This window comes from Monodon monoceros, unplaced genomic scaffold (genome assembly GCF_005190385.1).
Source record: "Monodon monoceros isolate NGI ecotype Baffin Bay Population unplaced genomic scaffold, NGI_Narwhal_1 Super_Scaffold_2, whole genome shotgun sequence".
Taxonomy (NCBI): Eukaryota; Metazoa; Chordata; class Mammalia; order Artiodactyla; family Monodontidae; genus Monodon; species Monodon monoceros.
The window spans coordinates 87,952,648-87,966,387 of record NW_021703776.1 but is presented as its reverse complement, the minus strand read 5'-3'; the positions used below and the strand labels follow the sequence as shown (position 1 = coordinate 87,966,387).

At 36.3% G+C, this 13,740-nt stretch overlaps 1 protein-coding gene across 1 annotated transcript in view; it reads left to right on the top strand.

The window, feature by feature from the left end:
* The window catches only part of MTPN (myotrophin), a 61,927-nt gene that overhangs the window by 34,793 nt on the left and 13,394 nt on the right, over positions 1-13,740 (top strand). The window contains exons 2-3 of the mRNA XM_029233537.1: positions 2,145-2,258; positions 3,107-3,190. Coding sequence (XP_029089370.1) covers positions 2,145-2,258; positions 3,107-3,190 — 198 coding nt within the window. The remainder of the gene's footprint in view (positions 1-2,144; positions 2,259-3,106; positions 3,191-13,740) is intronic.

The following is a 13,740-nucleotide window of genomic DNA, read 5'->3' as shown; positions in this document are numbered from 1 at the left end:
GGGCCTCCCACCGTTGTGGCCTCTCCTGTCGCGGAGCACAGGCTCCGGACGTGCAGGCTCAGCGGCCATGGCTCACGGGCCCAGCTGCTCCGCGGCATGTGGGATCCTCCCCGACCGGGACACAAACCCATGTCCCCCGCATCGGCAGGCGGACTCTCAACCACTGCGCCACCAGGGAAACCCAGGAACATACCTTTTTGACAAAGCTATCTTGTTGAATACTTACTGCAGTTATTTCTTTACTTTGTTTCACTGAAAAGGCCTATCCAGTTAATCCTCTCCAGTTAATCCTCTCCAGGTAATGTAAATAATGGAAAGGAAATAATAATGAAAGGAAAACTAGTTTTATCCAAATCATTTAAGGAGTACCTCATTGCCTCAAAGCCTCACATTTCTACAGTTGTGAATAAAGACTAAGGTGGTACACCAAGTCACCCTTACGTTTAAATATGTTTCTGAATATAAAGTATATTATAATAAATCATATCTTTGTATTTCAACCATTATGCAGAAACCTGCATTAACCTAATTTTGGATAATCTTTTAGAACCAGTATAAACCAACATTAGGAATGCACAGCAATAATATTTAACCTCTGTTAAACATATTACCCTGTGAGGTAGTGTGTTAGATACTTTACATGGATTATCTCATTTGATGATACACTAAAACCCCTTGAGGTTTATTTTAGTCCCATTTTACAGATAAGAAAACAAAGATTTAGAAAGTAGTCTAAGGTCCTACAACTGACTGGTAGAATTGGAGCTCTAACCCAGCCTTCGTTGATCTTAAGTATGTTATACACCTTTCTTCTATATTCATATACTTTATAAGAGGCCCTATTTTACTGTAAAATCACATGTTGACTTGAATAAACAACCCATTAAAGGTTATTGCTGTGAATTACTCAAGTACTCTTTAACAGAAAAGGGTTGTTTTATCATTAATTCAAAAGAGGACAATTATTTTTGATGAAATTCTTGATTCTCCACAGAGACAGTATATTTGAAATGTACATCTGGCCTGGAACTCGGGAACACTCTGTGTAATTTCGTTTCCTGACTTAAAGCTCTGATGCCTCCACTGATTGTTGTGACAGGCACGTGATCTCACCTCTTGGAATGCTGCTTTTTTTTTTTTTTTTTTTTTTTTAAGTACCAGCCCTTGAATAATAAGATAATATAGCTCACTCTGATACTTACTGGAGGACGTAAAACCCTGGAGTTAAACTTTTTCCTTAACGGAAAAAAAAAAAATACCTCTATATATTTAAAGATTTCAAATTGTTTGAATTTAATAACTTCATGGTTTGAAAAACTGATGCATTATCTTTATAGTGACCCTTAACATTAAAAAGAAAAGACTGAGTAATGGATTTCATTCAGAATTTGAGTATATCTCATATGTACATAGGTAACTTATAATAATAGCTAATCATATTTCTATTAATATTAGCTATAATATCTTAAGTGCTCTACATGGATCATTTAGTTTAACCCTCAACCACAACTCCATTAGATGTAGGTATTGTTATCTCCATTATGTTTAGTCATGTGATTATTTGATTAAAATCTGCCTCCCACACTGGATGGTAAGCTCCGTGCAGTCAGCAGCCATTTCTGATTTTGCTCACTATTGTCCCCTGTGAGCACAGGGCCGGCCATACAATAGCACTTAAATGCTGAATGAATGAAATGAATTCTTAATAGCTAATACTCATTACCTTGTGATGATGATGTCTGCCTCCATCCAGGTAGTGATGCTTTCTCTGAAGTATTAAAATACATGTCATATGATCTGTGTAAAATCTAAGTATTTGAACTCATCAGTCTTTGGTGGCCACATCTTGACATCGTGCTGATTGAACTCCTTAGAAATAGAAATAGAGCACAATAATAGATTTCATTACATTTAGCATTTTTTTACTGTTTTCAGCTTGACTAATCATGATTTGAATTGCTGTCATACTGTGTGCTACTTGTACAGAATTTAAAGTTCTTGGTTACTTATCTCACTTTGCAAGAAATGTAATTCTTTTATGAAACCCTTGCAGCTTTAAGAAAGTAAAAATAGCAGGTGCCTCAATTCCCTTCTTCAGTCTACCATCCTTATGCATGTTGTTTTCATTTGGCTTCTTTTATAAGGGAGAAGACGTCAACCGGACACTAGAAGGTGGAAGGAAGCCTCTTCATTATGCAGCAGATTGTGGGCAGCTTGAAATCCTGGAATTTCTGCTGCTGAAAGGAGCAGATATTAACGTATGTAAAGAACATTGTCATTCTAGAAAAAATTCTTGTATGCTTTTGGGTAATTATTTTCTGTAGATTTATAAAATAGTTACTGGTGGAAACCTCATATGAAGTAAGAATATAGTCTGAAATTATACCAAATTTCTGTAACTTAGAAATACATAGTTGTGATTTTTTTAAAAATAAGCAGAACAAATTGATTTTTTTTTTAACTGATAAAACTGGGGGGTAGATGTTTCCTTTTCAAGTTCTAAAGCAACGTGAGAGTTAGCACTATCTGTAGGTGGCAAATAGCTATCACCCAATGGAGCATAGGACTCTGCAGTCATGAGAAATCTAAACTGGATTTTTGGACAAAAGTCAGACAGCAGTCATCTCTTGACTCTTGCCTTTTGTAGCTGTTGCATTTCAGAGTTTTAGAAAAATGTTTAAGTAACCATGACAGCAAGTGAGATGAACTTTTCACATCTCAGGGGATACCATGTCACGTGGCCCAATTGTGGCAGTCTTTTACCTCTTCATTGGCTATGTTCCACCCCTCTCGAGATTCCCTTCCTGCACCACATTGGCACGTCTACAGTAATGCGGAGTTGAGGCTCAGAGAGGTTAAGTAATTAGTCATGCAGTAAGTGGCAGAGCCCAGATTTGAGATGGGGTCAAAGCCCTGCTCCATCTGTTTCACTAGGCTGACTCCCAAGGAGAAACTGTGTGTGGGCTTGGGCCTCTAGCAGCTCCTAAGAGGCTAAAAATGGGTAAACACTGATTTTGAAATATTTATGAGCATTCCCTAATTAGATCTAGAAGGAAGGAATAAATGAAAAATGGATGAGGTGATCTATATCTTTATTATTTCATAGGCTCCAGATAAACATCATATTACACCTCTTCTGTCTGCCGTCTATGAAGGTCATGTTTCCTGTGTGAAATTGCTTCTGTCAAAGGTGAGGTCAATTGCTGATTTTTATTGCTTTTTCCACTACTATGTAACTGTTTAAGCTAAGTATTTGGTTGTTAATTTAAATTTTGTGTGGCATCAGGGACAGAAAAACTAGAGGTAATATCCAAAATTGAGGTCTAGAGCAATGTTGCTCAAAACAGCTGGTCCACAAGCTGTTTGTTACCAGTTCATGGTGGGTAAAGAGGTTGGGCTAGAAAATAAGTCAACACAGTCTCCTTCATCAAGAATATCTTGCTATTTAAAAAAAGTTAGCCAAACTAGGCATGGTAGTTAATAATCAGTAATATAGAAAATGTTGTCCCATGCTAGTAACAGTTTGCAGACTGGTACCATATTCACATACCATGCTTTGAGTAACGCTGGTTTGAAATTTGTATAAACTTCATTTTCTGTAGTACGTACTGAGCAAGATTATTAGAGGCAGATTGCTGTAAGGGCTCTCCAAGTCATCTGGTTTCTTGATGTGACTGAGATCATGGTAAATTTGTAGTTTTCCAGTGTTTTACCTTTGCTATTACAAGCTCTTAGATGAAGTTCAACGTCCAGCCTCAGAAATTAACCAGTCAGTTGCAACCATTCTAGGTGTATAAGATGGGACCTGCAAATCTTGGAAGACAAGAAATCTTCATAAAATAAGGCACCAGTATCAATCCCAAGGTTATCAGTTCATGGCCATACTCGGGAAAGTGCTGTTCATAACATTTCATTTGGAATTTTAAAAATAAGCCCTGCTAAAAGAAGAAAGAATTAGAAATTAAATGAGTAAATGTATATGAAGCATTTTGCCACAGTATCTGACACATAATAAGTACTCAATAAATAGTAGCTTTTATTACCTCTAAGACTAAAGAGGATTTTATGCTTCATAGATTGAACTTCAGTAAGATTTGGAGAACAATGAGAAAGTAGCACATTTGTCTCAACACTTCATTGACAACTTTTCAAAGATACTGTCTGAAAGCAGTTAATTCAGGTCCTCTAAAACTAGGGGGTTTACCCATACCTTCATGTTGAACACAACTACCGGATTCCTTTAAATGTGTGGTGGTGGTGGTTTTTGAAAGTTTGGGGCGGGGGAGGGGTTGGGAGGTTTTGGCATATGGCAACAGGAGTTTTTCCATATTATACACCGTACTGATATGAAAAGCCAAAATAAAGGGGGATATTATTCTTTGCCACTGTAATGGATCCAGAATCTGTGGTAGGATGTACTCACAAAGATTTCCAGCCACTGTCTTTCTCCTTGCTGTCTATTCCTCCACAACAGCCATGAAAAGATTAAAAAGTACCTTTGAAAAAAACTACTGGATAATTTCATCCCTGGGGGAATATTTTTGCATATTATGTTAAAAACTGGTTGTCGAAGGCTACAGATATTAATTTACATTTCATGAAAGATTTTTATAATTTCAATATTTTGTTGGTTAGGACCCTGTATTGCAAGTAACTAAACCCAGCTCAGACAGGCTTAAGCATTAAAGAGATCGTGTTGACTCACATAGGTCTACAGTCGAGGCACAGCTTGTCCATGGGCATAAGTCACGTGACCAGCATCTGACTTCTTTTTTGGATATTTCTCAGCTCTTCCTCAGTGTTGACTTAATTCCCTTGGCCTCAATCTATCTGCTAAGTGTAGAGCAAAAGAAACAGTTAATACTGTATTATTGATATATTTGAAAGTTGCTAATAGGGTAGATCTTTAAAGTTCTCATCAAAGGAAAACAATTTTTAAACTATGTGAAGTGATATTAATTAAACTTATTGTGGTAGTCATTTCACAGTATATAAACATACCAAATCATTATGTTGTATACCTTAAACTAATAGTATTATATGTCAGCTATATCAATTACAAATTAATAAATTCATAAGTCAGAATTAAAACAAACAAGAAATGAATGGTTCCTTCCTTCCCCTTCTTTCTCCCTCTTTCCCTGACCTTTTCTATCTAGCCAAGGGTTTTCTTTGAAAATAAAAAACTCCATGGGATCCTTTTTAGTTTAGGGCTCTGGTCATTTACTAAATGAAATGCCGCTAAGCAAGCTCCTCCCTCCTAGCCAGATCTCAAACTGTAGATCAGAACTGTATTCCTTTCTGATAAGCTTCTCTTTCCTCCTAGGACAAACAGAACAAGATGTAATTATTCTTATGATAGAGAGAGCCAAAACCATTGTTCCATATTTCTTATTCCCAAAACATGATGCTCTAGGTGACTGAGACCTTGTGGCTATAAGATTCCACTGTTAAGAAAGAATCTTCTACATTAAATAAGTTCATGAAAAGGTGGCTTGATTTGAATGTACATTAGGCCCCTGATATGTTATCCCAGAAGGGTCTTTATAAATATGTGTTGTGTTGCTGAATTACTGGTTATAAGTTGAGTTTCCTGACTTTTAAGTAAGTAGTTTTTTAATTTTACTTGTGCCCATAATATTCTTTCATTTGTGTCTGATCCTTAATTTTTGTAGCTAAACAAGTGACATTCAGAGATGGCTGTATTGATGGCAGATCATTTGTAACCATGTAGAGCTGTTATTGACTTTAGATGAAAGGGTTTTTTGTTTTTTTACCTTTTTGAAAGCAACATAAAATTTAGTTCTTTTTTCAAAATTAATTACTTCAGTTTTATTTTTGCATAAGCTCCTTTAATGTGTACCCTATAGTTCTGTTAACCAAATTTTTGAGGGGGGAAACTGTGCTCTTTAAAAAATCCTTAATTGCTAAAATAAGGCTATTCCAGTGCACTTTTTTAAAGTGCAGTCAATGTTTGTATTATGAAATCTGGTTTATTCTGTCTTTTGTCAAAAGTAGAATCTTTATCAATTACTATTAATTCATTTTAAAAGTATGTAGTTTAGAAGTTTTCCACATTCATTGACATCTCTAATGTACAACTGATCCGTGAACAGCAAAGGTTTGTATTGAACCAGTCCACTTACACACAGATTTTATTCAGTAGTAAATGCTGCATATACGGCACGATGCATGGTTGGTTGAATCCACAAATGTGGAGGAACTGCAGATATGAAAGGCCGACTGTAAGTTACAAGTGGATTTTCAACTGCAGAGAGGGTCAGCGCCCTTAACCTCCCCCCACCACGCTGTTCAAGGGTCAACTACATTATTCCACTGGTATATCATTAGCATAGGAAAAAAGCCAAAACAATAAATTTTAAAACTCAATATGATCACAACTAATAGAGAAAAACAAAAATTACAGAAAACAAAAGAATGGTAGAATGTATAAAATCAAACTCTATGCTATATGCTGTATTACTTACTGGACTTTTTAAAAAAACTTTAATGCAATGGAAGGTGAAGTTTATGACACAAGTAAAAATTTGAAACATTTAATTCTTTATTGTCCATATAGCAAAAGAGGAAAGTAACACTGTGGGAAATCTAATATAATCTTTGTTTATATAATCTCCAAATACATAAGTATAATCATCTCCATTTTATGGATGAGGAGGTTAAATAACTACCTGAAGTCTAATAGAATATAATGAAATCAAGATTTGCTCCAAGTTATATGACTCAAAAACCCATGTTCTTTCTACTACTTGAGAGTGGCTTTCAGACTTACTGTCAGGGATAGCTGTGAGAAATGATTATGTATATTTCCGCAGTTAAAAGATATTTGGCCTGATTTTTAATTGATACATTCATGAATGAAAAAAATGTAGCGATCAACACTTGTGGGACTTCCACTTGAAGCCTGAGGTCTGAGCACATGCCATGGTATCTCCTTTTTGCCCGCTGATGACAGAAAAGATGTTTTTAAAATGAATGAATCAACATCTGTTTTAGACCATAAGACAGCAGGGTTCATTAGACAAGAAATTATAATGAAGCCTTGAGAGACAGAAGGCAGGTAGGATGAAGTTGAAGAAGAAAACATTCCCAAACACGAGCATGAGAGGACTGTTGTGAAAGGTAGGAGTTGATCCAAGGCAGCTTGAAGCCCAGAAGTGGTCAGTACCCTTGAGGAACAGATGAGTGAAGAGTTGGATGTGCTTTCAGGAAGAAACAAATGAGACCCAGAGGTGAAGACTGAAGGAGGTACGCAAGAAGTCAGTATGTGAATAAATCTAAACAAATATTGAAATACAAAACAAATGTGAACATTTAAAATAAGCTAAAACAAGGCTCCCCTGGTGGCGCAGTAGTTAAGAATCTGCCTGCCAATGCAAGGGACACAGGTTCAAGCCCTGGTCTGGGAGGATCCCACACGCCACAGAGCAAGTAAGCCCGTGCGCCACAACTACTGATTCTGCGCTCTAGAGCCCGCGAGCCACAACTACTGAAGCCCATGCTCTGCAACAAGAGAAACCACCACAACGAGAAGCCCTTGCACTGCAACAAAGAGTAGCACCCGCTCGCCGCAACTAGAGAAAAGCCCACGCACAGCAATGAAGACCCAATGCATCCAATAAATAGATTAATTAATTAATTAAGCTAAAACTATAGAACTGTTAAATAATAACAAGAAGCAAGGGAAATGAACAAAACTCCTGGTATTCTCACCAAATCCAGAGTACATGAGAAACGTTAGTAAAACTGGTGAAAGGAAACTGATGAAGCAGGTAAAAAATGCAGGCTCGAGAAGCATCCTGGGTAACTGAGTGGTCCCAGGGAGTAAGAAGCCCAAGTGAGAGTATGAAACAGAAGAAGTGGCAGCTGCACAGCAGTCATTAAAAAGGCCAAGCCTAACAGACTTCAGCCTGATGTTATGAAAGCAAAAACAGTCAGACCGTGTAAGCACCTGTCATTTTGAATCATAATTATCTCACAGTTGAATAAGGTTCCTCCTTCTTTGCCCTAAAAAAATCTTAACAGGAAATTTTTGGAATAAAAGAGATATTTAAAAGATGTATAAAAATATTACTGAGCTGATCTTCCTGATTAGAATCTCAGATACCTGAATAATAGCAGTGTTGCATGAACACATTATTTAGAAGAGAGTTAATCTTGAAGTGGTACTCTTGAACTATAATATTATAATCAATGGATGTTCATAAGTCCAAAATTCATTTATTTTTCACAGTTACATATAATTTGAAATCATCTAGTTTCTGTGTAGTTAAAGAAACAGTTCTCTAAGAGAAATAATAGTTTACTTGTAGCATTAATACACTATCATGTTAGACATTTCCTTTAACAGTATAGTGTATAGTATTTAATATATACCAAATTTCTATAATATTTATACTTATTAAAATTCTTTATAATCTATGTAATCCCTTTGATAATAAAGGATTTTAAGAAGTATCCTTATTTTCTAAGGAAAACTGTTTCTGAATAATCCACTAAAGGATATTGTGGGGAAAGGGGAAATACTTAACATCTTTAAAAGATAATACAAGTTAACCTTTAAGTTCCCTATCATTTAGAATTTAGACAGGTAAGCTTTCAGTCATTTACTCTAGTGTGGTTTATACTCTGTCCCTTATATACTATATATTGCTATTAAAAATGACCAGTCAACCTCCTATTAAAACAAGAATTCTTTTAAACAAATAAATAGAAAAATTACCCCAGCATGAGAGAATCACAGATCTCATGAACTGAAAATTTAATGAAAGTTTTTAAAACATTATAATTACTGTTTTATTCTTAGATTACAGAAACAAACTGACAATATACTTGTTATTATAAACCCATTTGTTGTTATTATAAACCCATTTGTTGTTAGTGATAATACGAAGCTATATCTGAGAGAGAAAAGTCCAAAAGAAACTTTGCTTTTTTGTTTTCCATCATTTCTCTGCTTCATACTGTGTCAAAGAATTTACCTCCTTAGGATATCTGCTGTAACCTTACAACGGAAATATGTAACCACTGATGCTTGTGCAACTCTGATGTTAGTGACGCACAGCTGTTTCAGACCACTCTGTACATTCATTGTGTGGGACAAATGAGTGAGAAACAAAGATTTACTCAACAACCTTCCTTTTATAAAAAGAAAGTCAAAATGATTAATGTCTTACGTACAATTGCTGTAGAGAAGAAAAAGTACTAAAAATCAGTCTGTTAAGAAAATACAGAAAACCACCTTATCTGATAACATTGATGATTTTGCCCCATGTATTTTCCGTGCTGTGTTTTCAAAAATCAAGTGGCCAGTTAATAATAAAATTTGAATACCCCTCTCAAATACCAGCATTGTCAAATCCTCAAGAAGGATCTACGGTACAGATTTTGCTGCTTGAATTGAGAATCAAGTGCGTAAGATATAAGGACTTAGAAGTTAACCGTTTCAGCCTAAATAAGTAGGTGTGCTGGTAGGTAGAAACATTTTTTTACTCAAATTACTCACTGTTCCACTCCCAGTAAAATCTAAACAGTTTCACACATTCTCAAGCACACATTTTATGATTACTTGGAATCCCCAGAGTTCTCCATATAACATGGGCAGGTTTGGTTTCAAAAAAATTTTAGGACAGATGACCTGCAAAGAACTGAGCAATGCCTTTCTGAATTGCCTTAGTTTAAGAAACTGTGTTAGAAACGGACTAGCAGAATTGATACAGCTAGAAAACTTACCCCCCTAAATAACTGAAGAAACCAGTTGTTATGCTGTTTTGATATATCTCACAAATCTCATCCACAAGTATGCCCATTGTAAGCTCATCGTTTTTTTTTACCTATTTAGCTTTTAGACTGGAGTGCATCATTATTTTAGATAGTTTCTGTTAGTGACATAAACTGTGTGTTGTGACATCACACACCCCCAAGTTTGGTTCTGAGTTCTCCTTCTTAATAGCTTCGGGGCTTTGAATAAATTCCTTATCATCTCAGTCTAAGCATCCTCTTCTGCGACATGGGGCCAGTACTCATCACATAGAGTTGATGAGCAGGTAGATTAGCTCATAGTTAAAATAGTACTTATACATAGGAAATGTCATTTAAGTGCTTTACATGTATTAATTCACTTAGTCATCACAGTAATCCTATGAAGTAGGTACGATTTTTATCCCCCATTTTACCATTGGGGAGACTGAGGCCCAGGGCATTTGGAAGCTTTCCCAGGATCACACAGCTCGATAGGAGGAGAGTTAGGATTCAAACCCCATCACTTTGGCTCCAGAGCTTGTGTCTGTAACCACTACATTACACTGCCTCTCAGTGCAGCCAAGTAGTTAGAAGAGACACTGTATGCAAGTCATTGACGGCAATACTGAGCTCATCATAAATTCTCAGTAAATACTAAGACCAGTTAGGATTGATGCAGATGACTTTGATGTATTTCTCAGAAAAGGGAAGACTTGCTGCAAGAATGAGGGTTCCCTGAAAAGCAAGTTTGATGAAAATGACTGTTTCAAATATAAACAAACTTTTCATCCAAAACTTACAGTGTACCACATCATAGGTAATATATTGGCTCACTATCTGAATGTCTTTGGAGAGAAGTAATTTGAAGGCTCATTTATACTTTCTCCCATCCCTTATATTTCCATGATGAATTTCTCTCTGAAACCTTGAAATGATCTTTCTGTTTTTGCTAGATATGACTACAGTGGAGATGTTAAAAATCATATTTTCACAAGGGGTAACATAAGAACAAACCTAAGACCATTATATATGCAACTGAAAATGAACTGTAGTCACTGTCTCCAAAGGAGAAATAAAATGAAGAGAAATGTAGAATACATGTCATTCCCTGTTGCATGGTTAGCATGTTGTTTAGAGAGGCAGAGGGGGCGCAGATGAGGAGGAGCATGGCATTGAAGTTAGAGAAGCAAGATTTAACACCTGGTCCTATGGTTTCATATCCAATGAAGCACAGTTAACAGATAATAAAGGACTATGACAAGTGCTGTAAGGGAAGTAGGGTTCAACTGTAACAAAAACTCCTACTACAGAGATTTAAACAAGAAAGTGGCTCTTCTTTTTCGTGGCTGAATAATACTCCATTGTATAATTAGTTCTTATTTTTAAGAGAGATTAAGAGAATTTTTGATCTAGGAGTTACTGCCGAAATCATGTTAGGTTTACCATTTTATTTGCAGAAAGTAGCACAGAAAGGTTAAGGGACCTGCCTAAAGTTACACAACTAATTTGTGGTAAAGTTGGGTGGCCAGGTTCAGTATGTCCTTGAACCACACCACCTGCTTTTTCTTATTTTGAAGTGTAGTTGATGTACAATATTATATAAGTTACAGGTGTACAATATAGTGATTCACAATTTTTTTAACTTGAAGTATAGTTGATTTACAATATTGTGTTAGTTTCAGGTGTACAGCAAAGTGATCTGGTTATAAATATATATGTGTGTGTATATCTATATACTTTTAGAAATTCTTTTCCCTTACAAGATATTGAATATAGTTCCCTGTTCTATACATACATCCTTGTTATTTATCTATTTTATATATGGTAGGTGCATCTGTTAATCCCATACTCCCAATTTATCCCTCCTCACCCTTCCCCTTTGGTAACCATAAGTTTGTTTTCTAAGTCTGTGAGTCTGTTTCTGCTTTGTAAATAAGTTCATTTGTACTGTTTTTTAGATTCCACATAAAAGTGAAACCATAAATTTGACTTCACTTAGTATGATAATCTCTAGGTGACAACATGGATGGACCTTGAAGGCATTACGCTAAATGAAATACGTCAGACAGAGAAAAATACTGTATGATCTCACTTATATATGGAATCTACAACAAAAACGAAACAAACTCAGATACAGAGAACAGATTAGATTGATGGTTGCCAGAGGCAGGCGGCTGGGTGGAGGGTGTGTGGGGTCAAAAGGTTAGAGGCCTAGAATTACCAGGTAAGTCAGTCCTGGGGATGCAACAACAGCACGGTAGCTATCCTTAGTACTGTATTATATACCTGAAAGCTGTGAAAGACAGTAAGGCTTAAAAGCTCTCATCAGAAGGAAAAAAAATTCATAACTCTACAGTGATGGATGTTAACTAACCATATTGTGGTAAATTTTGCAATATATACATATATCATATCGTCATGTTGTACAACTAAAACTAATATAATGGTCTCTGTCAATTATATTTCAACTTAGAAAAAAAACAAGTGGCTCTTACTGAAATGCCTGAAGGTAAGCAGTCCAGGGCTGAGTAGCTGGCTCCACTTGTCCTCAGTACCCCACACTCTCTTCTCCCCTGTCTTCCCCACTCCTTACGGTTGCAAGATGACTGCTGAACCTCCAGGCATTGTGTCTGTTTTGGGCAGGGAGAAGGGAAACAGTTAAGGACACTCTCCTCCCTGAGGCTTTATTGGAAAAGGAAAGCTATCCACGAGATGCCAGCTTTGTGCCAGATGGCCACCTGTAGCTTTAAGGGAGTCTGGGGATTCAGTGCCTTTTCAGCCTCTATAGGAGAGGAAAGCACAGAAAAAAGGGGTTTGCGCTAGACTTTGGATGAGCCAAGCTGTAGTACTGGGTTGGCCAAAAAGTTCATTTGGTTAATGAATCCATTCAATAAAGTTCTTGGTGAAAATGAAAAATGTGTCTTTTATTTTTACTTAAAACCGAACGAACTTTTTGACCAACCCAATATACACCTTGAAGTATGATCAGCAACGTGCCAGGGGGCATACAGGAAGAGAGGGAGCCAGCTGTCCTGGAAACTCCCGAAGAGCTTCATGGAAACAATTGAAAGTTAATCAAGTGGTTAAAGGGAGAGCACAAAGAATTGCTTTGTTCCTTTACATTTTAAGAGTCCTTGTTGGGACATTTAATAGCAGATATATTTATTCAGGCATTCCTTTTGTACTTGATTCTAACCCACTTTCTTTCCAAAAGTGAGTTGAATATACCAAACCCTGGTTGCTAAATTTTTATTTCTGAGATAGTGGTTATATTCCAAGGTTGTGAAACAGTATCTAGCAACATAATACAGAAATGTCCGCCAAGATGTCATGTGTGTATCTAAATGCTAATTTTTTAATTGATTTGATAAATTTTGCATTGAAACAAAGCTGCGTAGTGTTCTAACAATTGATTAGTATAATTATAATCATCATCTTTGCCACGAAAGCCTTCTGTCAAGATAATGTCAGATAACCTGAGTACAAGTTTAAGAGTTTCATTCTTAAAATGTTACTAATCCAGTTTTCTGGCCTATTTGTCCAGATTAAGAACTGGTGGTAATTTTTTTTAAAACACACAAAAAAAACCTGGTGGTATAAAGCAGAATTGAGCTATCTGAAGTAAGAAGTAGATAAAGATGCACTCTTGTTTCATGCCAGTATATCTTATCTTTCTAGCTACATTGTAAACTATTCTATTCAAGGGCAGAGACAGTATGATGAATTTTTTTAAACATTCCCCATATTCTACAACTTACTATCAAATAATACTTGATTGTCTAAAGCGGTAACTTTTGAAAATGAAGAAATTACTGGTGAGGTTTTAAAGCTTTTTTACTCCCTAGAATGACAAATGGCCTCTCTACTTGGGCCACTTAACTTGGCTGTAGCAACCTTTTCCTCCTCCAGGAAACTATCACAATCAGAATCACGCTGTAACTATAAGCAGGTGAGCCTAGTCCTGATCTAGTCCTTTAT